Source organism: Alternaria atra, assembly GCF_907166805.1.
Source record: "Alternaria atra isolate CS162 genome assembly, contig: 19, whole genome shotgun sequence".
Taxonomy (NCBI): domain Eukaryota; kingdom Fungi; phylum Ascomycota; class Dothideomycetes; order Pleosporales; family Pleosporaceae; genus Alternaria; species Alternaria atra.
The window spans coordinates 227704-254228 of record NW_025091316.1 but is presented as its reverse complement, the minus strand read 5'-3'; the positions used below and the strand labels follow the sequence as shown (position 1 = coordinate 254228).

General features: G+C 51.9%; 8 protein-coding genes across 8 annotated transcripts; 4 read left to right on the top strand and 4 right to left on the bottom strand.

Annotated features, from left to right (window-relative positions):
* Positions 1–5776: 5776 nt before the first annotated feature.
* Positions 5777–6348, top strand: ALTATR162_LOCUS233 (uncharacterized protein; the record flags this gene model as incomplete). The annotated part of the gene is made up of 3 exons (XM_043307826.1): positions 5777–5813; positions 5975–6013; positions 6068–6348. The coding sequence occupies 3 exons, from the start codon at positions 5777–5779 to the stop codon at positions 6346–6348; spliced, it is 357 nt and encodes a 118-aa protein (XP_043163761.1).
* Positions 6349–7038: 690 nt separating this feature from the next.
* Positions 7039–7449, top strand: ALTATR162_LOCUS232 (uncharacterized protein; the record flags this gene model as incomplete). Its single annotated transcript, XM_043307825.1, has 1 exon — positions 7039–7449. The coding sequence occupies one exon, from the start codon at positions 7039–7041 to the stop codon at positions 7447–7449; it is 411 nt and encodes a 136-aa protein (XP_043163760.1).
* Positions 7450–13049: 5600 nt separating this feature from the next.
* Positions 13050–13421, bottom strand: ALTATR162_LOCUS231 (uncharacterized protein; the record flags this gene model as incomplete). The annotated part of the gene is made up of 1 exon (XM_043307824.1): positions 13050–13421. One exon carries the CDS (start codon positions 13419–13421, stop codon positions 13050–13052), a length of 372 nt encoding a protein of 123 aa, XP_043163759.1.
* An 819-nt stretch (positions 13422–14240) lies between these two features.
* ALTATR162_LOCUS230 (uncharacterized protein) lies at positions 14241–18291 on the bottom strand (the record flags this gene model as incomplete). Its single annotated transcript, XM_043307823.1, has 3 exons — positions 14241–18014; positions 18070–18125; positions 18180–18291. 3 exons carry the CDS (start codon positions 18289–18291, stop codon positions 14241–14243), a joined length of 3942 nt encoding a protein of 1313 aa, XP_043163758.1.
* Positions 18292–19056: 765 nt separating this feature from the next.
* ALTATR162_LOCUS229 (uncharacterized protein) lies at positions 19057–20442 on the top strand (the record flags this gene model as incomplete). The annotated part of the gene is made up of 1 exon (XM_043307822.1): positions 19057–20442. One exon carries the CDS (start codon positions 19057–19059, stop codon positions 20440–20442), a length of 1386 nt encoding a protein of 461 aa, XP_043163757.1.
* A 229-nt stretch (positions 20443–20671) lies between these two features.
* Positions 20672–21034, top strand: ALTATR162_LOCUS228 (uncharacterized protein; the record flags this gene model as incomplete). The annotated part of the gene is made up of 1 exon (XM_043307821.1): positions 20672–21034. One exon carries the CDS (start codon positions 20672–20674, stop codon positions 21032–21034), a length of 363 nt encoding a protein of 120 aa, XP_043163756.1.
* A 625-nt stretch (positions 21035–21659) lies between these two features.
* ALTATR162_LOCUS227 (uncharacterized protein) lies at positions 21660–22725 on the bottom strand (the record flags this gene model as incomplete). The annotated part of the gene is made up of 2 exons (XM_043307820.1): positions 21660–22384; positions 22434–22725. The coding sequence occupies 2 exons, from the start codon at positions 22723–22725 to the stop codon at positions 21660–21662; spliced, it is 1017 nt and encodes a 338-aa protein (XP_043163755.1).
* A 491-nt stretch (positions 22726–23216) lies between these two features.
* ALTATR162_LOCUS226 (uncharacterized protein) lies at positions 23217–24818 on the bottom strand (the record flags this gene model as incomplete). Its single annotated transcript, XM_043307819.1, has 2 exons — positions 23217–24550; positions 24626–24818. The coding sequence occupies 2 exons, from the start codon at positions 24816–24818 to the stop codon at positions 23217–23219; spliced, it is 1527 nt and encodes a 508-aa protein (XP_043163754.1).
* Positions 24819–26525: the final 1707 nt, after the last annotated feature.

Below are 26525 nucleotides of genomic sequence, written 5' to 3'. Positions count from 1 at the left end.
GCCTACAGCTTATTCGCTAGCAGTATAGACGTATAACCGCACTCTATCTCAAAACGTAGCAAACTATAGTGATTAGACAAGGAAAAGAACGATGCGCCGCTTGTTGAGATAGACACTCGCTTTAGTAGATCTGGCCATTGTTTGCCTGCTTGCTCGTTAGTCATGTCTAGGAGACAATTGAATGCTCTGCCCTTTTTTTATGTATTTACTCCATGTTGCTGCCTCAGCGTTATTGATTGCATCATAGTTTGCAGTGAAGTGGATGGTGTTTAATTCTGGTGTCAAATTGAAGCTGGATTTGCGGAAAAGTAGCTCAATGAACTTACTACGTGCTAGACCTGCGAAAGCTGCAATGCTTTGGAGAATTCTCATAGCATTGGTGTCTTGATAGTGGTCAAATCATAAGTCTTCTGATTCGGCCTGTGATCCGGATTGGAATTGTAGAGCGACAGGTGAGTGCATACGACGGTCGTTTATATAAAAGGTCGATAGCGAGAGCGCCTAGTGTTCAGTGCCTTGCATGGTCGGAATACGGGAAGGTAGCGAAAGGAAAGCCTTGAGTAATGATCCATACAAAATATCAATTGGTTTCTATGTGAAGGGGACGAAAGAGACTTCCACTTCCTCCCCCTCCTCTTCTCCCCATCCATCCAGTGGAGACAAAGACACAAACGCGACCCCATACAGTGTTTGTTTGCGAAGCCTGATGTGCGATATCATTTCAGTTCACTTTCCCGCCGACTCGAAACCCGTTCACGTTATACTTGTCGCCACCGAACCAGAGAACAGACCAACAGGGTATCGAGGACTCTTCCACAAAGCCTCTGACAAGGTCTTCTCATCACCATCCACGCGACGCCCAGAAACCCCGCTTTGCATCCCTAACACGATCAACCACTACCTAGTTGACCACACGTCAAGTCACAACACCCTTACTCACACACCTACCAACAACACGAGGCTAAGTAAAACACTCGCCGCCTGAAGCACTACCACCTCAAAACATTCCACAATAGTGGTCGTCAAATCGGGTCACTCCACAACCTCATCTGCCCGCGATCCTGGTTCTCGGGATGCCGGTCGTATAAATATAACTGGTTTACTATTACCCAAAGAAAGTAAGCTTCGTTAGTCAGAGCCACAGTGTAGACTGCGCGTCATGGGGGCATATGTTTGACCATGTTGTGTGTACCAGAGTTCGCGTGCTGATTGCGCTGGAAGTCCCGAGAAGCAGGTCGCAGCCATGGTGCGTACGTGAGACGGTGCGAACGTGAGACGGTCCGTGGTCCTGTCCGTTGTACTTTGTATGGACGACCACGCGGAGCTTTACGGAATCTCTCCCATCAGTGCACCAAGCTGAGGTGAGTTATTGGTTTCGTGTTATCGCGAGAAGCCCAAAAAGTTACTGGTAGCAGTCATGCTGACTACTCCATGTCATCATGAAGTGGTAGCTCGACCAGTAATTCCGCCTTGCTAGGCGGTGGTGTGAGAATACTGAATATTGGTAACACGAAGAAACGCCATAATTGGTTCATCCCCATGTTCGAGTCGAAAAACCGAATTCCTGGTACACGCTACTGCACACATGGGAGGCGTACGAATGCAGTAGCTTTGCCGCAAAGCTGCATGCTGCAATCGGTGCATTTTGGTATGTTTGACCGGGGTAACAAGGAAAGTTGCCGACGCAGTAAGCTGCAGTAACGCATGCAGCTGCAGAACCATTAGGGCGCCACTCAGCCATGTTGCGCACGAAAGTGTTGATAGGTTTCTATACGATAGGGACAAGCTGCGATGACCCATAGACGAAGACTCACTCACAACTGTCACATCGCCAATGATAGTAAAATCCCCCTGCGCATGGGGAAGACCAGAAGACCAAGGTGAGTTGATAGAGGCCAGCAAGACATCCACTGCCACCCTCCCCACCCTCTCCCCTCCCTTCCGCCTCCCCCCGCCCACCCACGTAATATCCGGAACTAGAGTTTGACGATACTCGAAGCTTGCAGACGGCGCATTATCCTGGTGTTACGTGATGGCTGTCGACGGCGCATTAATTTTGGATGTCGGTGGAATAAGAAAGCGTATCGATAGCGGCAGCAGTCATCCGAAAGTGTATACGTGCATCGTGCATGTGGAACGGAATTGTTTGTCCAAGAAGAGCTGATGTCACCGTACTCTTCTAGCGGAACTCTGTTCTTCTAACGGCATCCGACACAAACCTGCGGAAGGTTTCTCCTTTGTACAGCATCTGTTGAATCTACTTATTAGTGCTGACTGCACACGTGGACATGTGGGCGCATGCAGAGCAGAGGAACTGGTGTTCGGCGAGCCTGCAGTCAGCCTCGGATGCTGGCATATCGAAAAGCAGCAAAATGACGCACGGCACCAGCCGTAGCGAAATTCAAGACGAGCGCACAACAGACACCGGAGGAGCGGAACGAGGTGCGAAAAGGTCTCTAGTCCCGGATCGTCGAGCGGAAATTTCTTTGGTGCGACAAGCCCATTGCGTCGCGACAAAAAGTCGTGGGGCTGGCACACGCGAATTGCTCAAGGAACACGATCGGGGGAGATGGACGCGGCCTCGGACTGGGTAGCCTAAATTGTAGTGATTTGGGCGCCAGCGCGAAGGAGATCATCAGGGACAGCGTGATGGGCTATGTAGGTGTGAAGTCATCCTTGCTGATCGCTTTGCAGTTGGCGTCCGGGGAGCTCTGGGACAAGTCCGAGATGAGGCAGGTTTGCGTGAGAGTGACCTCGTAATAAGCCAAAGCAACGTCTTGCCTGCTTGGAGATTCAAACGTAGTTCCAATGTTACACTGTAAGGACCGAATAAAGCTTCCGTGAAACGCTACGAAATGCGATGCTCGCGAGCTGGATTCCCTTATGTAGAAGGCTCCACCGGCTAATGGAACCGAATGCCCCAGCCAGTACATGTCAACATGACAGCTAGTGCGACAGTGCTTATGGAACTCTCCTTTGCAGCAGCGCAAAGCTCATGCAGCGCACAGTTGGCCTCATGGTCGGCATCAATCCGCTGGTACATCGGCGAAGCGGCTTGCGGGCACTCTTCCAGTAGTCAGGTGAAGCTCCACAGCACAGTAGAAATTCCACGTGTTGGCAGGGTTGTCGTCGTACGCGCTCATCCTTTTCGAGATGATAACCCTTGTTTCGCTTCTCATCGCTGGGACTGGCACGCAGATTGCAGTAGCGCGCTCAAAGAGGAAGTACCAAAAGCCGTTCCAGGACCCACCTTCCCAGCTCCCCGCAAGCTCTAGCTTACGATCACAATTTCGACAAAGTTTTCTGTGGAGAAATCCGTCAAACAGCTGTCAAATTGCAAGGCGGTCGTGATTGACAGCGATGCTGCTAGTAAAAAAGTCGGTGGCATATACGAACGTCATGAAAGAGAAATGACCTGGAGGAGTTCAGACCCTGTAGGTGTGACGACGCTGCAATGGTTATCTGGGTGATGGAGTGTGTGATTCACAATGGCTAGCGATAAAGTTGGAGGAGCATGGGCTGAAGATCGCGAACGCTGTTTGAATCCTCAACGCCCCTGCACTGATGGACTTGTGGACAGCGTCTGTAGCAGCCCAAAGAAGATGACGTCCCGTTGGTAGAGGCCATCGGTAGAGAGCGATCATGTCTGTACACAGTACGGTATGCGCAAATACCACTCTGGTCCAGCAGGCGGTGTCGCGTGGCTTTCGGCATGTCTCTGCGTGAGGCTAGGTGGATAAGGACGGGATGCCCTTGTAGCTCGTCTCAGCCTAATTGTGAAGCAGCCTACCCCTGCCAATACTTCGCCAGGGCGAATCAGGGTTGGTGCTGCTTGCGAATTATATTATTGGACTGGCATAACGGCTGCATTCTGGCAAATGTGTTTACGATGCGTGACGGGCTGTAATACGGAGCAATCCCAAAACAAGAAATCGCAATATCATTGTCAGTTCCGTGTCAGAAGCAAGTCGTCATTGCGACGGCTGGCCTCCGAGGTTGAGTAAGAGGCTGCGTCAATGAGGCTTTAGGCAAAGACAGGTCGATTTTTCCCAGAAGGAAGCGATTGTGCGTGAAACCTTGCTGGGTCATGATCCCGGGACGTCGAACGCATGCAGCAGCATCCGTGTGCTTGGAGGCGCGGAAGGCTTGCAGCGATCCGCGAATGCGACGTGTCTGAAGAACGACCGGCGGCCAAATTTCTTAGTCGTGAAAGACGTGCGCATTTTGTGTCAGCCTGTCTGCGATGATCAGGGACAGCCTTGAATGATTGCGACTCAGTGCATGCAAGACGGCCTTCGAGAGGCTTTCCAGAACAAACCGCAGGCGAGATTTTCAAGCCGCCGGGCCCACTCACCGCAAGCCGGACAACGCTCTCATTACGGCAACTGGCGATTTTGCTTTGGCAGAATGCTACGCGTTATTCAGGTGGCGGGATAGAGGATGGGATGAGGGTGTAGTGTTGGCAGGGTCGTTGCGGTCGCGAGGGTTGGCTGGGTGAGGTAGGAGCGACCCTTCAATGGGCAGTCATGCCCACGTGGCGCGAGCCAAAACCGATACCCAGATTCCCGTCACAAGCAACGACGAGTAAGCAAGTGCGACAAAAACACAAAGGCGGTTCATGACACTGCAAAAGCAAGCTGCTATGAACAGGTGCTGTCAAACATGAGCCGCCACGGTGAAGAACAACTCCACTGCGATCCCGACGACCAGTTACCCGGTTGGCTGGGAGCCATGGAGGACAGACAGGGCTGCAAGAGAGGTGATTCAGCATAGGCAGTGGACCGGCCGGGGAAGGACACCCGGAATGTCTGTGTGGCGTCTTTGAACCTTCTCTTCTTGCTTCTGGCGCAGTCCAACAAACGCGACGCGGCACGCACGAGTCGACGCCGCCGGTCAAAGCAGCGAGACGGGAGCGCTGACGCTGTCTCATCTAAGCCGCCGCCTTGTCTGGAAGCGCGCGGTGACGGTAACGGGAGCGGCGATAGGGTAGCAAGAGAGGACGGGTGAGATGGATAATGCGCCTTCACCTTCTCATGGTACGGCAAAAAAGGGTTACCAATATCGCCCATCTCAACCGAAGCACGTCTAGCTGTCACACCCTTTGCATTTGGCACCCCAGTGAAGCCACGCCAACGGCTCTCTCTAGCACCACGCTAGAAGGCGTACCTGCAGGCACTATTCAAGGGGGATAACCGGCTTGGTGGTACCAGTGCGCAGATCCCCTGGCTCCTGATGATGGCAAGGGAGCCTACCTTGAAACAGGCCGAAAGACCCGTCGCTCCCGATGCGCAATGTTGTCAGGGCTTTTGCTCTGAAAAGCACTGTCTCTCATTTCATTTGTCTCGCCGACAGCCAAGGCCACCTTTGGCAAGTCAGTTAACAGGCCCCCTTATTCTAGCTGGGAATATAGAAGCTTCAGGACCGCCCTTCGTTTAATCTCATCAGCTCTCACTCTTTCAAACTATCCACACTCATTCTACTACCGACCGTCCCCACTCCCAGTCGCTGCTAGACAGTCAACACGGGAACACGACACTATCTAATAAAGCCTGCTCCCGCGTCCTCGCCGCTCTTTGTATCCCCTTTAAACGAAAGCGTGCCGACCTTCCACACTCATTCTCGTCTTCTTCCAAATAGCACAGGCCAGGTGTTCAGCCGGCGTCTCACATGCTTCAGAGCTCAATCGGTAAGTCTTGCATTCAGCGCCGTCTATATTTGACCTTGTTGTGTAACATTGTGCTGACTTTATAAACCAGACCACACACTCATCAACAACATGATCTTCAGAGAGTTGGAATCCAACAACATGGGACGTGGTGCCTACGACACCACCGGCACACCCAAGCCTCCTCCACCACCGCCCAAATAAGTTGCGTCGCTACTTCTCGACGGAGCGTTGCCTTTGACCGCTTGTCTCGCCATTGCGTTTTCTCTCTCTCTTCGCAATGTCATCGCCTTCAACGTGGCAAGCTAGTTGTTCCGTTGGGACTAGAGGGATGCCATCCCGCACCTTGTAAGTCACGGCCACCTCACTCTGCATGTACACATCAACTAACCAACGCATCAGTCCCACTCTGCATCCATGTTTCATCGCAACCGCTACAGGCGCAATTTATTCGGTTTTACGGCGCATCTTCTTCCACGGAGCCATCTTGGGATTACCGCCTTTTAATCATCACCGACCATTTTCGATTCTTCAGCGACCTAATACCCTTGCGACTTGGGGCTTCCATCCGGCGTTATCTAGCGAGTCTCACCATCGCACAGCCCTGCTCACCTCCTTGCGTCACACGTTCAGCGACATTCCCTTACGGCAAAAAGTTCTTCTTCATTCGGCGTTCACTATAGACTCGGTTGGGCCCAGGCATAGATACCAAAAAGGACCTTCATTTTCTTTCTTTCGGACAGCGTACCAGGGTAGATTATCGTGCCGGCCTTCATCAGCATCAACGGCACGAATTGTATAGTACTATAGCGCGTTGGAGTGGTCGAATCGGCGACCACGACTCAACGATTTTGTTTTCTTTAGACGGCTCCTCATGAACGGTATGCATGGGCCGCTCTCCCCATAGCTTTGGATATTAGACTGAGCGCCTTGGCCTTTGTACTTGTGTCTCGCGACTCAACTGGCTATAGTTTAGACTAATTAAACATCTACTCTTATCAAGTTCCCAATTGTGACACCATATTGTGTGTGCTGCGATGCATCGCTTCCATTGCATTGGTAAATCCTCGTGGCACACGTGGCGGTGCAGATCTTCGACACGGGCATATGGATTGGCTTCCGCAATGGCAACGATCCGCCTCCAAGCCGTATCGAGCGTCGACCATTGCTTGTGCTACATGGTGGATGTTTTGCCAGACGCTGCGGGCGCTTCAATGGGTAACTGCGAAGCTTGGCGGCAGAGTGGAGACGTGACATGGCACTGCACCCCACGAATGCGGCGCGCCGAATTGCAACCTCACCACAGCTCCACCACCTCCAAGCCTCTTTCAAGCTAAACAATCCCACGAACCCGAAGCAACACATCACCCAGCATGGCCAACATCAACTGGCGGACAATCAACATTGACGCCTTGGATCCCGACAGCCCCGCCAACTTCGACCTAAGCTCCCTCGCGCCCGCCGTTGAGCCCGTATCCACGGCCGATGTCCAGAACAACGCCCAGCAAATACGGCAGCTTCTACGCGGTGGAGACAATGAGGGAGCTCTTCAGGCAGCATTAGAGAAGCCGCCATACGGCGCCGACGACAAGGGAAAGGTACGTTGCGCCTCAAGCATAGCTCCAGAGACATGGCGACCCAAGCCTCTGAACCGGGAGCTTCATATCTTTCCAGATATGGACGACTCTGGTCACCGCCACAACCGCGTCTCTGGACTGGGGCTACCGACGACCAGGTTGGCGACATTACACAATACACCACCACAACCCAAGACCACAAGCTGACAAGCTCGGCTACTACAGGAAGCTCACCTTGCGGCCGTCATCGAGATCCTACAATCCATACGCCAGTCAGACATGTCACCAATGCTGAGCCGGATATACGGTGCACCAGGTGGAACAGAGACATTGGACGTCCTGATGAAGTACATGTACGTCCGCCGTCTCCTTTGCGTCCTCTGCTGTGTACGCCCTCGTTGGGCTCACCGCCAAACAAGTCCACAGTCGCACATTCACGGCCTCAAACTAACGAATGTAATTGCAGTTACAAAGGCATGGCCCAGGCTACACCAGCAAGCACCAAACGCGACATCACCCCCCAACCAACCGGCTTCTCGCAAGTCCATACCCGTGGCGGCGGCGAAGGTGGCGGCCAAGCAATGAGCGTGCTCCTCAGCTGGCACGAGAAGGTACGACCCCACGCTCTTTCCTTACTCCTTGTTATTTGGAACACTCTGCGAACGCGAGTGACATGCCCTCACTCCGCCACAATATTGCACATATCAACCCATCGTTTCTCGTCGCCGTCACTAACACGCCATCAGCTTGTGGAGATAGCGGGCCCAGGCTCCATCTCTAGGGTCATGAGCGATCGCCGTACCGTTTGAACATTTGCATTGTGGCCACCGCAATTCGCAGAAACCATGACGGAGGGCGTCTTTTTGAAATGAAAACACTTGACTGGGCTGGTTAATCGCTAGCTCCCATCACTCTTCGATAGCATTCAATCGATACTGTGGGAGGCGCAGTAGCTACTACTACTGCCCAACGCCAAAAGCAGAACCCGAACAAATCAACACATGGCGCATTCTCTTCCCGTCCTTCCTACCCAACTCTGAACCCAAATTTCACAGTACCCCAAATTTCAGACGGGCATAGTTCCAAGGCGGCATAAGATTGAATACTTACGCAACCATCGCACGCTACCCCGTCCTACCCCATCCTACCTCCTACTTCGCTCTCACAATTTTTCTCGTTCGCTTTCCTATGACGCCGCAACCCATGTGCCTTGCACAACTAACCGTGCACTTTTCTACCGGCCTTGCAGAACACCCTTCTTCAGCCCTACTTATGTTCCTCGTCACAACGGAATACTCATTTCGCGGACACGGGAACGCTTTCACGCTAGGAGCTTCGCGTGGAAGCTAAGCCGTGGTCGATAAGTCAGTTGCCGCTTTAATGAAAGCTACCTGTACTAGCGCTTCAGCCCAAGGGACCACGCTAAAGTCACTTTCCGGATGGGGAAAGTCCTTGGACAATGGTAGCGCTAAGCCGTGTACAGACAGCCGTTGGGTGATGAAACACGGGTTCCAAGGTTTCGTGCGATGATCTCAATGATTAGATTATTGACAAGTTCAAACTTTACAGGTGGAATTATTCGAAACAACCGGAGCTTTGAGTGAGCGAGATATAGAAAAATAAAAAAAGGTCTGTTCCATCTTTCATCGATAGTCGGGATGAAGCTTGCGCAACGTTGTAGTAAGATTGGCAGCAAAGAAGGCGCGCATGTTTCGTCGCTGCTGGACCCTTTCGAGCCTGGTTTGTTTGATGTGCGAACGTGTTTCTAGAAGGGAAAGGGTGTTCGGTGTTTACGTGCGTAGGGCTGCAACACGACTTTCCCAGCCAACGCCTGTCCCTCCCCCCTTCCCTTCCCTCAGTACAAGACCAACGCACACACGACATCAATTTTGTTCTGAGCGGTCGTTCACGGGGGACAGATCCGCTTACACAATCTTACGCTGTCGCAAGCAAGCAAGCAAAGTTCAGCAATCGGCACGCATGCTACCTCGGCACATCACCGGCATGACGATCGGGGGAAGCGTTGGCGGAGCGTCTCACATGATCGGCCGTGCAACGCCTTGAGCATCGGAACCTGGGACATGATGCTTCATCGTCTCTGTCCTCCCACGTGGAAGCCTGCAAAGATGCGACGACGACAGCTCCGACCGGAAGAAGCCTGGGGCACATGTCATACCTTACTGTTACTGGATATGACATGCAGACTGCGCGCCTACCTCCGTTGCTTGTTTGGGACGGTACTTGGGGGAAGAGAGAGGGTTATGGCATGTCGACGTGGTTTCATGTTGCGAGTCGGCGGGTTCCGGCATGTTATGCTGAGGCGGATCCGCTACTGTCTGTATGAGAGGTCCCCGAGGTCCCCTTTTGCGTTCTCGGCATCGTGCTTTGTTCTTTCTCTTTGTCGATAAGCCGGAGAGTGGGGACGTCATGGTCGGTTTTCTTGGGGTGTATGTAGTAAGACTTGATGACAATGTCTAGCCATTGCCTCGAGGTGATTGGTTGTTGTGAGAAGAATCTTTTGCTAGGACGAGGAAAAGGGAGCGTGGATGTTGGGTTGCAGTGTCTCTCTCGTCTTATGGCAGTTTATGGATCTAGATGGTGATGTATCTCATTCTCCCGTGTACTCACTGAGCATCTCGCGATGGCCAGACACTCAGCTTGTACATGTGTGCCTGTAAACTCCCATGACGTTGCTTGCATTTCCTTCCTTCCCTTCCTTACCAATATTCCCTGCTTTGACGAGCCAGAGTCCCTCACCACCCTGGGCTAGATGTGTGACGTCTTCTTTCTTTCTCCGCTTCAACACCTCAAGTCTATCTTTGCGAGAATCTACGTCATACGGGCTTTACATAAGGTCTAGAACAAACCTACATGTCTCTACAACTAAATTGTCTTTTTCGCTTTTTCACTTCAGATCTCATTTATCCGAGGCTTCTGCGTCATCGTGGCCTGAGATCCCACAGTATGTTTCTTTTTCTTATCCCCGTATTATGCTTATCTCTCTAGAGTTAGCATTTGGTGGCTTGACAAGGATCCTTCTCCTTGGTATCATTTCTTATCTATGCAAGATTCGGCGTTCATCATCGTGGCTTGGAAACTCCCGCAGGGTCTCTTTCCTTTTCCTTTGCTTTTTCCGAATAAGGAGGTGTGGGAATAGCTATGGTGTAGCGAGGTGGGTTTCGGAATTGTTCCTGTGGGTGTGCATTGTTCCGTCGTTCCGACAAAAGCAACGGTACAAATGGAGATGAGTGGTAGGTTTGAGGAATAGGCGTATCGAGGGAGAGGTGGGTAAGTATACACATTCAGAGACCATTTTTGACTTTTGACTGGCCCGGCTCTGTGGTAGTGGATTGCCTTCTTCATTCATGTACAAAACCTGGTTGCGTATTAGTCGTTCCGGTCATTCCTACGATACCGCTTCAAGACGCAACTATCTATTATTATTTGCTCCACGTCACTCTACCACACACCACACATCACTAACCCAACAGCCTGTCCTATCAGCTCAACCCTCGCCTTCTCCCCTCTCCAACACGAAGCTGAACTCGGCGACAAGCGTATCTCCGACATCACCATTTTTCGCGATCACAAAGAGGATCCGATGCTTCAAGCGGACATACAGTTGCATTTCCGTGTTGAATATGTTGCGGCCGGCGATCTGCTTCATGAGGACTTTGAAATGATTGATGCAGATGTAGATGCAGATGTAAGTATAGAGGTAGTTGAGCGGCAAGGGGCTAAGAGGAGGGATAGTGTGACCGAGGGTGTGTTGGATCTAATGAGGAATGTGAGCAGATTACATAAGGTGAGTGCAGGTAAGTTGGGGGAGAGGGTGGTATCTAGTCATGGGCATGAGCAAGTTTGATGAGTTGCTACAGCGTAATCAAGAGCGCGATGAAGCCTTGCAATCGATTTCGACTTGTTATCATCGACGACGATAGTGCGTAGGCTTAAGAGCGCGAAGCAGTCATACGTCATGCGTGAGGTGATGGTTGGTTTGCAGTGCAACGTTTCTGCTTCGCAGTTCGTTCACGCTATTGCTTGACAGCAAGAAGCACAACTTCCACAGGTAACGCAATTTGTTACAGCAAGCAGGCCTGTACAACCGGAGCTGAGTGTGTCTTTCGACTCATCCTTCGACAAAGTTTGACTAGTTGCAACAGCCGAAAGGTATAGACTCGGGTCTTATCTCTACTACGCGTCAAGACCGAGTTCGTTTCTCTTTACTCTGGGTACTTCTAAATTCACCACTCGCCTCGTTCTTCTCTCTATCTATCATCGAATTCACTTATAATGTCACTATTGAGGACACGGTGCCAGTCATCACCAAAGTGCTAGTAGATTACAGACACACTGAAGGCGTTCCTGCTTGGCTAGGCGTACAATTGCATGTGCCGAGCGAGGATGCGCCGATACTTTTAGGCTCGCCTATCGGTACAATCGTAGCCTTCTTCCTCGTCCAGCACAAGAGAAACTTGGGTTGAAACACGTGTCTTCCGTCGCCATGTTTATGTATTGTCCGGGAATACGGAGATGCTGGATAAGGGTGCAACAGGAGGAGCTACGTGAAGAAGTGCCAAGAGGAAGGATAGCATGCTAAACTTAGACCTGAGACGGAATGTCAGCAGGGTGCATGAGATGAGCGTGGATGGAAGGGATGAGACTGTGGTGCACAGCGATGAGTTCAAGAGAGAGTTGTAATTGTGACGTGCCCTTCTTGACTTTTGGGCACCGTTTTCATGGCTCTTTTACTTCTTGTTCTAGTCTCGTCTTCGGTAGATAACTGCATGTCGTTGCATCAATCAAGCCGGTTGAATCAGACGGGTGTGACGGGTCGTAGACATTAGACTGTGTGAGCTTGACACTTTTCTATGTCTACACCATATTTTGGTTAACTTTCTCCTCTCCCTTTAGCCATTCCTCTCTGTCTCTCCCCCCTTGTTCACATTCACCTACTCTACATAAAACACCTCCTCGGTCTGACCCCACCACCCCGGTCCCTTCGCGCTTCCTTGAGCACCGGGCACAGGACTCTCCTGCATGCCATCCGTCATAGCCCACCACTCTTGAACTTTTTATTCGCCGCCATACGCGCCATATCCTCATCAAAGGCGTTTCCGACGTATTTGAACGAAGCGAAAAGCGTGGGTCGCGGGGAGAGGGAGAGGAAAATTGAGTCTGTTGACGAAAAGAAAAAAAAAAGGTTAGTAGGTGAATTGTGTGAGAGGGTTGTGGCGCGGGTAGCAAGGTAGAAAGGTACACGGCCAAAAAGAGAAGCACGTAACATACAATCCCTAACATTACTATCCTTGATCTGTTCCAGTACCTCTGGCCAAACTGCCGCATGGCACTTCTTGTACTCGTCGATACACTCCGGTCTAAGGTAGAGCCATTGTCCAATACGCCGGGGCCCTTGGTTGTTCGTTGACGCCATCTCTTTTTCTACTTTTCTTCTAATCTGTTCTTCGTTCGCGAGACTGTATGTGCGTGAGCTAGGTGTATTTATAAAGCTCTGTTGTGCTGTTTAGGAAGGGAAAATCTTGGGTATTGGTATGGCGGGGGAGCTTTGTATAGCTTTGGAGGGGTTGTTATTTGGAGCTTGGTTCGGATGGCGATGTGCCGAGAGACATAGCTTGAGTGGAGCTTCTGCGGAATGGTGATGAACCGAGGGGCAGGGAAAACTACCTCTTCGCATCAAGTTCACTATACCATACTGAACACCGACTATAAAGAGGAGATATTCTTGCATTGGTTTCGAGTACATTTAGTCATTCGTCGTTCGCGTTCCGTCCACCACACCATATTCCTTATTTGTTTACGCACTTCCGGCCAAACCGCCGCATGGCATTTTTCACACTTGTCGATGTATTCGGGTCGGAGGTAGAGCCATTGTCCTGAGGTGTATATGTTGGTGGTGCCTCATATACAGCAGTCCCTTCATCGGAATTCTTACCGATATGGCGGGAACCCTGATAGTCTTTCCCCGTCTCCTCGACCTTACCAACCTCTTTGTTCTTTGCAACCTCCCCGTCGTGATCTATCGATGCCATCTCCTTCTCCAACGTACCCTTCTCAATTTTGCCCTCTGCTTCCAACTTCCTTATAACGTTCCTCCTAAGCTGTTCTTGGTTGGCGAGGCCGGCGGCAAGTGCTTCCGTTCCACCGAAATACTCAGACATTGTTGTGTTGCTGTCGTCGTCGTCGTCGTCGTTGTTGTTGTGGTTGTTGTTTGGTAAGGAAAATTGTTTGTATCTTTTTAGATGGGCGGGTTGGCATAGCTATAGCTTCGAAGGGGTCGTTATTTACAGCCTGGTTCGGATAGCATGTGCCGAGATCTTCGGTTTGCATCGAGGCGGTGCAACCTCGTGTGGATCTTGTCCGTGGGATGAGGAACCGTGGGGTAGGTTGTGTAGGTCGCCTGAAGGTCGCCACCACCACAGCATTTCCAAGAAGGTTATAGGGTTAAGAATGCGGCGATTGTCTCCAAATCTCCTAGACCCGCTTGCGAATCTTACAGAATTCTGTGTTCGTTGTAGAGTACGCTGCTCACCAAGCGTAAGTTTCACGTGTCAGCACCATCCATTATACCGCAACAAACACCATCTATAAAGAGGAGATATTCTTGCATTGGTATTGAGTACAAACATCTAGTCATTGGTCGTCCAAATTTCTCCTTCCACCTTATTTGCCAGTCCATATACATCCGACGTAACTTTTGTCCTTACCAGCCGCCCTAGTTTACCTCATAGTGTAGCAGGGAAGAGTTTTGTGTCGTCAACATGTCGTGAATACATTTTGTCTCACCACCATCCCGAAAACTCCAAAGATGCAAGCCATGCCAAAAACCCAAAGAGAAAAAGTGCATCAGGTCCGTGAAAGCAGCCGAAGCATGTCGCGCAAACAGCTCAAGTATGATACAGGTCATCCGCGCAGACTACAGCAGAACTTTTGGCGTAGCAGCTTGTTTGCAACAACAAAATGCAGAAATAGCGCAGCATCTACCTCTTCCTAGGGTTCGTCTGTGTCTTCTTCTTGGTTGGTGCCTTCTGCGAGTCTCCCTCGATATACTTGAGCAAATCCTCAATCTTGCGCTGGTCAACACGACCGCCTCCGGTGCGCTGACTACCAGCGGCGGCGGCGGCGTCACTGGCTGAAGGTGTCGCGGCAGCCGGTCGAAGTGGGTTACGGCCGGGAAGCTGCATGCGGCGAATGCGTGTCTTAGCGAGATCGTTGAGCTGCTTGGCTTGAGAGACAGCGCTGTGGGTGAGCTGTTCAAGCCAGCTCTCTGCTTCTTTGGTGTTGCGGTCCTCGGCACCGAGAACCTCCTTGAAGATGTTGTAAGACTCGCGCATACGGTTGACACCACCGCGCATGTCCTTGTCGAGAGCAAGAGCTTGGGCGGTCTGGAATAGCAAGGTAGCCGTGTTGATCGAGTTCTTGCCACAGACGTCCTCGCAGACGGCAAGGGATGCCTCAAACCAGAGTCGGGACTCGTGGTACATCTTGGCGGCTTGCAGCATGACAGCGGCGTTGTTGAGAGTCGTGATGGAGTCGGGGTGATCAGGTCCGTAGATGATCTTCCAAAGCTCAAGCGCGTGACGCACGTAGATCAGAGCAGCTGTGGTATTACCCGAGCCATGCTCGAACAGACCGACGTTGAGGTAGGCAAGCACAGTATCAGCATGGTCGACACCCAGAGTGCGCTCTGACACGATGATAGCCTTGTGTGCAAGCTCAAGAGCCGAGACCTTGTCGTCAAGGCTGTAAAGCAGGTTGGACAGGGTGTGGTAGGCCTTGGCTACCTCGGGGTGCAGAACACCGTAGATCTGCTCGTGTAGCTGGAGAGACTCCAGAAGCAGTTCCTGTCCAAGCTCCTTCTGGTCTTGGGCAATGGACATGCGACCAGCCTCAAGTGCCTCCTCAGCCAACAAGCTCTTTGGCGAAGCTTCCTTGATAACGGGTACGATGTTCAAGATATCGTCCGCATGGAAGGTCTGGGGAGGAAGAGCTACAGTAGGACTAGCTGTGCGTACTGGCGGGGTGGTCTTGTTCTTCTTCTTCTTGCTAGAAGATGTGGAGTGGCCGTTTGTTTGTGGCGCAGCGGGCTTCTCAGCCGGGGCGCTTGCCTCAAATGCCTCCTTGGTGAAGGCGTACGGCTTGCACTCCAACTGGAGACCAAGCTTGAGCGAGACCTCACGGAGCATTTGCAGCTCCTTGCCGGACTCGATCCACGACCCACCCAGGCTCTCCATGTTGTAGCGGTATCGCAGGGCAACCTGGGCGAGGACCTCCTTCTTCAGAGTCTCCGGTGTGAGCTTCTCAAAGCTGAAATCATCCTCAGGGTACATCTTCTTGAGGTTGTTGTCGCACTCAGCTACAGGCTTAGCGTTAACTTCAGCGCCGAGCAAGCAGTTGAGGAGATGAGCAGCAGCAGGTGCTGCGAAGGGTGCAGACACGTTTCGCAGCTTAGAGTTGGCAAAATGCTTGAAACCACGTGCAATCATCTCCTGAATGATCAGACGCTTCAAAGCCTGGAGCCTTGGGTCGGGCTTGTCAGCCAGTTCCGCGAGCTTTCCGAGGTAGCGGATGTTTACACCCCGCTTGTGCAGCAGGTTGCTCAACGACTGGCCGTCCATTGGGAATCCGACTTCGCCCTCCTTCAGTTCCTGGATCATACGCGGGATGACCTCTGATGTGAGATGCTCGCAAGCAGCGCGGACCTCAGCCTCGTCCTGAGCCCACTCCTTCTTGTCCTCCTCTGATTGCGGGTTCTGGCCAGAGAAGACATCAGGGTTGAGCGCAAACGAGAAACCGGAAATGTCGACGCGTTCCTGCTCTGGGTCTTCGGCATCGGGCTTCTTCTCGGCATCTTTCTTTGCAACCTTGGCAGCCTTCTCTGCGGCCTTCTTCTCAGCCTTGGTGAGCTTCTTGGCCTTGGGTGTCTTCTCCTCTTCTTCATCAGAGTCCTCCTCTTCCGAAGAAGATTCCTCTTCCGAAGACTCCTCCTCGTCAGATTCCTCCTCTGATGAGCTCTCTTCGGCCTTGGTCTCCTTCGCAGGGGTTTCGTCTTTCTTTGTCGTCTTCTTAGCCATCTCGTTCTTGACGTACTCGCGCAGCTTGAGCCTGCCGTAGGACTCTACAAGCTCGGGACGGAGCGTTGTCATACGGTGGGGGTAGTCCTTGTCCGTCGGCTTCGATTCATTGTCCTTGCTAGGCTCAGTCCAGTGCGCCTCGATCCAGGCAACATCGAGCGGTGTAAGGCGGTAGAGGTCCAAAGCGTACCGCCTACCGTCTGTGCCGATCAAACCCTTAGTCTCAACACTTCCCTCAAGCTCGTGACGGACATTGTCCTTGTCCCAAACAGGGTGCTTCTTGACGCGCAGCGCCTTGGAAAGCTGCTCAAACAGCGGGACGAATGACTTGTCATCGGCAACGATCTCCTTGCCCTCGACCGCACCGTAATCGATTTGGTGCTCTCCAGGGTCACGCTGCTTGAAGATTCCAGGTACTATGCTCTGACCAACAATGCGCTTTCCTTGGTAGTCTACAACGACGGTTCCAGAGGTGAAGAGGTTCTGGATGTCGAGGTTGTTCACTGCGCGGACACCGAATACGTCCTTGCCAACAGCTACGCGTGCAGCCTCGTCGCCACCCTCGGCGCCGAATGTGCCAACGCCATCAGCGCCAAACGAGTAGAAGATGTTGTTGTACACGAAGATCTGCGCATCCTTGGCCTCAGTAGGGTTGAGAGGCGCGATTTCGCCACGTGCTACCAACATGGCACCGCGGGTTGCAGCGTCGTTGTAGTCGGCGAAAAGCTTCGAGGTAAGGCGCTCACGGAACACACGGTCGTGGACAGCCTCCTTTGGCATCTCCCTCGTCGACTGGAACTCCTCATTCCAGTCACGAAGGGTCTCGGTGTTCTCAACACCCGAGATCAGATAGCTCTCCTGTGTCCGCGCGAGATCTGGCTGATGTGGGGTGAGGGACGAGGTGGGTGCAGGTACTAACCAGGGGTTGGCAGGAATGGCGTTGGAGAGCTGGAAGATGGTAAGCAATTCCTTCTTCGCATTGTGCTCGAGTAGTTCCTGGAACGAAGAGCGGAAAGATGGCGACAGCTCCTCAAGTAGGGTAAGAAGCGAGTGTGCCTGCTTGTCCTTTGGTGGCTGTCGCGGGAACGGGTCGAAACTGGCATTCGACGACTTGTTGACGTAGAAACCAGAGACGTGGGCTGTGATGTGATGTTGCTCGTTCTCGTTAGTGGTGACTACCAGGTACAGCAGGTGGCCCTTGGATCGGAGGTGGTATGGCGGGGGGTTCCAAGGCGATACGGCAATGGATTTGATCGTCTTGGGTGCGGCCTCCTCAGTAGGAGGCAGCAGGTTCTTGATAGCGCCCGATGCCTTGAAGTCGTAGTCGGCCAATGGAGACTGTTCCGGACCATCTGCCTTCGGCTTCGAGGCCTGCTCGTGTCCCACAGTGTCGTGCAGTGACAGTCCAGCCATGATGCCGTGCAGCGCATCGGTTCGGTCACCGGCAGCGCCGATGAGCTCCCGGACACGAACAACATGTAACCGCGCCTCCTTCTCTGTGTATGGGTCCTCGACCAGAGTCAGTACCGAATCGGCCTTTAGTCCCTGGACTTCAGAGAGTTCGACGTAATCGTTGATTCGCTGGCCCTCGTGCTCTAGGTGAAAGCACGAGTACTGGAAGGTGTGAGGCGTCTCGATGATGTTCTGACGGAGGTCTTGCACCTGCTCGGCCGTCGAGATCTGGCAGCCATGAGTTTTTTATTCTCTGCATAATTTCTTTTTTATATATACGCACCGTTATGGGCATCTCGAATGGCTCATGTGGGAGCTTGATGGTGACCTGGAAGATGTCTAAACGATGTTAATCTAGGGTTTTATTACTCCAAGCAAGATGAATCGACATACTGTCTGGCTGTTGGCCATTGACATCTTCCTCTGTGCCTTCAGTCTGTCCATCTGTAGTTACGTCCTTGCTGGGTGTCTTCTCAACCTCTACAATGCCATCGGTGTTAGCCATGAGGTGCACAAGACTTGATTGCGCCTCGAAAAAATTTCCATGTGAAGGCTGGTGTCGTGTGCGGGCGCGGGAAGCTCACCAGACTTGGAAGCGTCATTGGTACTAGCGGCCATGATCGCGAGCGTGAGATATATCGAGAAATTCTACAACCCCAGGAAAGAACGACTACGGAAAGAAGGAATCGGTCTAGGGAAGGAAGGTAATGTACAAGATAGGCGCATTAATGTACAATGACATGCGTGGAGTGTATGGGAGAGAGGGGACTGCTCCGGTCACATCTCCAGAATATTTTTCCTGAGGGCGCCGGGATGGTCCGCTAAGCTCGCTCTCCACTTCCGAGGCCACACATTTCATCGGAAAGACGGCCCCCATGTTGCCGGGGGGGGTGAGAAGGTCGCATTTCACTGGGATTACCATGGCCTACACGCTTACTCGTCACTGCTTAATACACACGTCGTTGGTTATCGATATGGTCAAGACGTGTGTACAACTCCACCATGCTGTCGCGCTCCTGCCCACACTTGGCACTCGCACTTGGCCCCTGCGGGAAATTATCGCAACACCAGCGTGACAAGGCCGCGGTGCCTCCTTTGGCGCGCCTCTCCTCCAATCTCATCCCGTCCATCTCAATCATCTCTTCTTTCTCGCGTCTCTGTCTCTCATTTCACTCTCCTTCTTTTCCTAGTCCATTGAACTTCTGACAGTCGCCTACGTTTGACACGTGTAAAAGCACGCGACACCCAACGTAACGCGCCAACGCCAATAATGTTAATGCTACGACATATTACGCGCTCCCATGCCGCGTTGACAAGAACATCGTTCGCATATCGGTCCCAGCAGGCTGGCCCGGTACTGCGAAAGACAAGGTTGTGCCAGCCATCGGTGGCGCGCGCTCTGAGTGGTCAATCCGGCCCCCCAACTCCTGGCAACGATACGCCAAATCCAATTGATGATGCCGTAGAGCAGGCCGAAGAGGAGCAGGAAGAAGAGAAGCGCGAGGCGAAGAAGGCAGCATGGAAAAGCACGGCGTGGAAAATGTTTGAAGCTGCTGCCACCACAGGAGCCAGCATCTTCATCCTAGGATGTGTCGGCATTGGCTATACTAAGTACTACAAATGGAATGTTCTTGAAAAGATGGAGAATGCTTTTCGGGAAGGCGATCCAGTATTAGAACTTGCAGCAACAGGAAAGGAGATCCCCAAGGAGAGAGCAGGTGAACCTACGCGACTAGCAGTCACAAAAGACATGGACGGTGATGACAAGGACTATGATCGCTGGATCCCACGTGATGAGCAAGAGAAGATTGATAAAATCGTCTGGGGTGAGACAAAAGGACGCTACCACCTGCTCCTCGGCGAGAAGGGCACGGGGAAGACATCTATGCTCATCGATGCCATGGATAAGATCAATGGTGAAGGATGTTCGATGATGGAGGCCCATGCAGATTTGGAAGTCTTTCGTGTCCGACTAGGCCGATGTCTCGATTTCGAGTATCATGAAGACAACATCGGGTCACTGTTCTCTATTCGTGGACCTCGCGACGCAGGCGCCATCTTGGACATTGAGCGAGCGTTCAACAAACTAGAAAAGGTGGCTTTGAGACGCCGTGCGAAAGTCGGAAGACCGCTGATCCTCATTATCAATTCTGCACATCTCATCCGCGACAACGAGGATGGTCGGGACCTCCTCGAGCTTATCCAGCAGCGCGCTGAGCAATGGGCAGCCGCCAACCTCGCGACTGTCATTATCAACTCAGACAAGTACTGGGTGTTTGAAAGACTAAAGCAATACGCGACGCGTATGGAAGTCCATCAAATCAAGGATCTGACCAAAGACCGCGCCATGCAAGCTCTAAGAAACTATCGAATGAAGTACTACGGCGAGACGGTGCGAGATTCTATTCTGGAAGAAGTATACGACAAAGTTGGCGGCCGTCTGACCTTCCTCAACCGTGTAGCCAAGTCAGAAGACATGATTGCGAAATGCAATACCATCTGCGAAATGGAAAAGATCTGGTTTTTAAACAACTGCGCGATCTTAGGTGAAGAAATGGACGACGACGTCATGGACCAGCAGAAATACGCGGTATGCAAACATAGATTCCTCTTACCCCTTTTACGTTACCTCCACTCGCGCGAGTCGCGAGATTAAGGAAAAGCATAACTAACCAGAGAGTTTAAAAAAAAAATAGTCCACGGCAATGGTCCTAGCCAACGCCCTCTACAAATCTTACCACGAAATGGACGCCAACTACGACCCCAAAGAAGGTAAAATCCCACTATATCCTCAACAATATACACATAAAACATAGTTACTAACATCCTCCCCCACCACAGGCCATATTTTGCCCTCGTTGCCCCTCCACCGCGCCCGTTTCATAATGACACGCTCCGACTTCATCCGCCAGCACCACGACCTGTCCATCTTCTCCATCGACTCCCACGCCGTCGTGCGTGCAGACTCGGTACCCATGCAACGCGCCTTCAACGAAATCTGCGCCGAGCCAGGTTTCGAGGACTTTTTGGAAGCGACGCTGGAGCGTATTGGTGCGATTGAGAGCTTGGGGAGGACAAAGGAACTTACGTTCAAGGATCTTTGGGAGGGGGGTAAGTATAGGATTACTACGAGGGATAGAAAGGGTGTGGTGCAGGGCGAGGTTGAGATGGAGACTGTGCCAGGGAAGACGGATGATGATGATGATGATGATGATGATGATGATGGGAAGGATGGGAAGGATGATTGAGCGATTGGGACTGGACTGGATGTTTGGATGTTGGTATGACTTGGGTATGGGTCTGGGTGTACTATATGGTGCTGGGTGGCTGGGCTGGCTTTAATCTGCATGGCGCTGGTGTCTTGTAGAAGGCCGCGATACCCTTGATATATTAGTTTCCCTGTTCATATTTCTCTTATAAGTATCATGATGTGTTCGTTGGCTTTGAGGTGTAAGATTGGCATTAACTGTCACTGAGCTCTATTTGTCGCTCATTAGGAATTTCCCCTTACAGCTTAACAATAGAAGATGGGAAGCCTGATTCATCGATACTAAGCTAGAAAACAACTAGGTCACAAGTGCAGAGAAAGGAGAGGAGGAGTGTCGGAAGAGGATAAGAACCACGGAAGAAATAAAAAGTGAAATAATTGGTATCAAAATAAGCCACAGATGTCGCCCTTGACACGCCCCCCTCTTGTGTCTCGGTAGAACCAACCAAACACAAGTCTGGTCTTCCTTCCCACAACGTTTATGCTGTGCCATTGGAGACATACATGTCACGCGCATTCCACACCAGCTCTTTCCCATACTAACATAGCTCTTAGGCTATCTTCATGCTATACCATCCTTCCAACTCTGTCTTCCCAACTACCCCTTACAATGGCTCGTAGTCTGCGCTTGTGTCTCCCACCCATCCGTACCACAACGCAACCACGGTATTCGCTGCAACCCACACTCCCGCATACCCAACCGCACCAACAACATCTGTACCAATGAGCGTCATACACCTCTGCACCGTACCCGCGAACAAAAACGCGTTCAGGATAAGTGTCTGCTGGATAAGGGTCCGTGTCATCTTGCTGAAATTGTAGAAGTTGTGTTCAAGAGTCTTGGGCAGCGTCGCAGTACTGGGATCGAATTCTTCCGCCGGTGTCAGTGCACCAGAACGCTGGGCTGCGAACGAAGGGTTGAGCAGGAAGGCTTTGGCGCTCACACCCACCACGATGGTCTTGATGAGGATGGAGACGGGGGTCTCGAGATGGGCGGCTTCGAGCGTGGGAATGTCAAAGTATTGAACTAGGAAGGTGTTTAGGACACCGCTTTTTAGGCCACCCCAGAGGATTGTGACGTAGACGCCTGCTGCGAGCATCGAGGAAGAGACTTGGACTTGCACGCTGTTAAGGAGGAAGCGGTTGCGTAGGGGTTCGTTGTTCCTGTGGACGATTGAGCGGGGGCGCAGGAGGTAGGTGGGTACGGCGAAAGACAGGACTTCGATGCAGATGTTGGCCGCAGCGGTCAAAGTCGAGATGTCGTAGAAGGTAGTGAGGAGATAGGTGAAGGGCGCGTAGGTCAGGACGGTAAGCGCTGAGACATCGTAGACTGTCCTCGATTAGCCATGGTTCCACAACTAACATTGGTGCCTTCTTACAGTCGTAGTTGAAGTACCACGTCATCCAAACTGTCAAGAAGCGCATGCCAATGCGCGCGACAGGCGAGTAGAAAGACGTGACATCGTCCTCACTCGGCACCTTGCTAACAGCGCCCAACTCGGGCCGCAGGAAATTCGCCGTGAACTCCCATAGCAGCATGTTGATGCCCATGTTCAAACTGATGAGAATGGGCACGCGCAGCGCCGTGGGGAGACGCGAGCGCACCGGGGCGCGTGTCGCATTGGGGACGACATCTGGCGCTTCGCGCTCGATGACTGCTGTGGGTGCCATGTCGCGTCCTTGTCGACGTGTGGATGAAGAAGAAAAGAAAAGTTGAAGATGATGCGCGTGAGGCTGATAATATGGACGGATCCGCGCGTTCCTTCGGTCTTGGGTGGGGAGAAAGTGATGAGTGGTGGCAGCAAGCTTGAGTTGGAGCTAGCGCCGACACACTTTGTTTTGGACCTGCGTCATTGCGCGCATTGCGAAAATAGTGAACCAGTGTCCGTGCGCGGCAAGTCAATCTCGTTCCATTTCAAGTTACTCAGAACTTGTTTCATTATAGTGCGATAGATATGGTATTGATTGGTGAAATACCTTGTGAGTGAATTGTAGCACGGGAATTAATTAGGACAATCTGGGCTTCTTCGTACTCAGCATTGGAGCGCGATGATTATTGAAGACATGGCATCTTAGTTGTGAATAAGACCATTACAAGTCCTTCATTAAACAATGATATTTACAATCGTGCAAGCTATGCGTTACAACTCTCCGTCCATCTTCTAGACGAGATATCTGAAGTCTCCCATCTTCTTCTTGCCCTCCTCAACACTGACGCCCTCGACAGCAGCAGTCTGCTCTGCGACATCACCATGCACAACCCAAGCGTCAGTACCATCATCCAATCGCTTATTCAAGCGGACCAAGATAATCTTGAAGATGAAGCAACCAGCGATGGTAATACCAAACATGGCCGTAACCACTCCATAGCTGTTCCTGTACCCGTTGTCTGACATGTTCCAGACATACGATCCAGCGATATTTCCCAGCTGCGAGAATGCGTTGATCATAGCGATGGCGACAGCACGCTTGGCCGGTGGACGCGGGAATGACGATGAGATCCAAGAGTAGAAGACGATGAATCCGGCGTAGGATGACGCTTGGAGGAATAGCGCGACATAGCGACCAGCAGTATTCGACGTAGCCATAGAGATGACGAATCCAACGATTCCAAATAGAATCGGACCAACAATATGCCAGAAACGTTCTTGCTGACGATCGGCGTGCCATGCGTTGATGAGGGATACGACGCAAGCAAACGCCCACGGAGGCGCGGACATGAGGAGCGTGGTAATGTATCCGAATCCGAGCGTACGCGTGAGGGTCGGGAAGAAAGCGTTAAACGACAATCCAACGACGTAGGCGGTGAAGGTCAGCATCATGACATAGATCTTGACATCCTTGACCGCCATGTAGAGACCAGCGAATGCAGATTGCTCGGCGGAATCTTCATCCGCTTCGCCTACATCCTCCGTCATGCGTAGGACGGCTACGGCACGCTCTTCCTCAGTGAAGCCGTTGGAGTTGTGCGGGAGATCCGGCAAGATCCATATCGCGCTTATAGCAATAACCATCGTCGCCGCACCCTCAATCCAATACAACCACCTCCATGCTCGGTGTCCGAGGACGCCTTCCATGTTTCCTAGTACAGCGGCTCCGACCAACGAGGAGAAGGCGTTCGAGATCAGGTTTCCGCAGAAGAGAATGGCGTTGCGGAGTGTGAGTTCCCGGCGCGTGTACCATTTTGATAGGATGAGGAGCGCGCCTGGGAGGAAAGCGGCTTCGACAAAGCCGATGAAGAAACGGATTGCTACCATGCCGGCGAAGTTGTTGACGTTACCAGAGAGTGTGGATATCATACCCCAGATCAACATGACGACGGCGATGTAGAGGGATGGGCGAGGGATCTTGTTAATGATCATGTTTGAGGGGACCTGCATAAGAATGTATCCAACGTAGAGAATACTCAGACAAGTCGAGTACTGTGTGGGACTGAGATTAAGGTCTTCTTCCAAACCACCGAGACGGGCTGCGGCGATGTTGTTTCGATCAAGATCTATCAAAACCCTCGTTAGCAAAAATATCCTTTTGTATGACCAACTTGATGGATGGAGTAGTTGGTTCAACGTACAATTCATAATGTAGATCAGCACAAAAAGCGAACACCTCGCATCCAACTTCCGCTTCAGCTTCTTCTCAACTTCTTGTCTCCTCTCCGGGCTCATGTTGGCGGCGATGCCACCAGGCTTCGTGTGGTGCTCCGACAACTGTGCAGCATCTTGGACGGAGATCTTGTCGTCCGGCGGGTACTGTGTGGTCGCCATCTTGTCGTATTTGCGATGCGAGAAACCTCGATAGACATCTATCTTAGGTCTGGGGTCCCCTCTTAATATAACAAAAGTCGGAGATGCCGACTCAAGCTCTGATCCACTCCATTGCGGGCCTCCAGATTGTTACCACCTTACCCCACTATCTTGGCCTGCATCAACCAAACACCGTTACATGGTGTGCAATACCCCAACGAGACGTGCATCATGCCCCAGTCATTTGACAGAATTTTCTGGTGCTGCCACCGTGCTGGTAATGTTGGCAAAGACGCACGACTCGTGTCACATGAGGGAAAACGCGGCGACAGTTGGCGTCTTGCCCGTATATGTGCTCTTCCCCGCATTAGTCGTAGTTGGCCATTGGACGACTAAATCTTCTTCCTCACAGTCAAGCTTGGAAATTGATTGACTCGTTGGCCCAGCACTTGGCCCGGGGTTTTGGCGACGACTTGACATGTCCAAGAATTTCCAAGGTTGAGTCTTGGGGTTACGTGCGCGGGATGGCGGTTGCTTGCAGCACGCCGGTAATAGAAGCCGGCTTCTGGCTGTCCATGTAGGTGGTTCATAGGCCGAGCCGATCACCGCGAGCAGCACCCGACGACCGCGCTTGCGCGTTAACGCCTTCCGAAGCGAACTACCAGTGCCGCCCCCCAACAAACGGGACGGCGACGGGTTCTGAACGACGATTTTGAGCCGCAAGTCTGACGTCGCTGTCAGCGTGTCGGATGCAAGTATGGAGTACTGTACTCCGGAGAGGTCGCATTAAGCAGGTTGAAGTGGATGATAAAGAAGTCTGATTCGCCATCACACGTATTCTGGTGGGTGGTGGTGCCCCAGACCATGCCCCATTCCAACTACGGATTGCGGAGGCGACAATCCTGCCCGCATACTTTTTCTCCGCTCACATGAGCCGCACGTTCACCGCCCTGGCCTTGCCGTGTCTTGCTAGTTACCGTCAAGAAAGCTGTATCTGGAGATACCCCCGATGATGAATAATCGTCTGCCGAAAGCCAAGGTTGTGGCTCCGCGGTAGAACATCGGATCGGAGGTTGGAAGCTGAATTGCCCAATGGGCAGGGTATGAAGTTGGTGCTTTGGTGGGTCGGTTTTTGTCAACTTTACAGGCATTGTAAAAGATGGTGGTGTGATGGAATGGCTACCACCATCTTCCGGTGCCCGTGGTTTCGGAGTTAGGGAAGAGGCCCTCCCGAGGTCTCCATGAAATGAGTGGAACTGGGGTTCTAGTTGGCTGCGTGAGGACGTGCCAACCGAAGATGAGAAAAAAAGATCAGATTTCTTGTTAGTACCTCTACAGACAGGAGCTCATGATAGCATTTGTTCCTTGATCTGCTTGCCCGGGCATGCGTATCCGGCATGGGGACTTTAGATCTCTGGGGGCGAAAGACGCACGCCATAAGAGATCTCCCTGGATCTTCTAGATGACCCGACCAACGAGGACGAAGAACATGGCAATACTAACCTTTACTTTTAGAGACAGCAACAACGATAGTGACGAGTTTGCACTTCGATCGTTCAGACAAATGAACTGGTTGCTGGGTGATTGAATGTCTGGGAACGATTGGCGCAGATTATGAAGAGTTTCTTTGGTACCTTCTCACTCGAAGTGAATTTTAAAAGAGTAAGTTCCAAGGAGCCCAGAAGACCAGGAACATCAAAACCGCCCGTACCTTCTTCTTAAAATCCC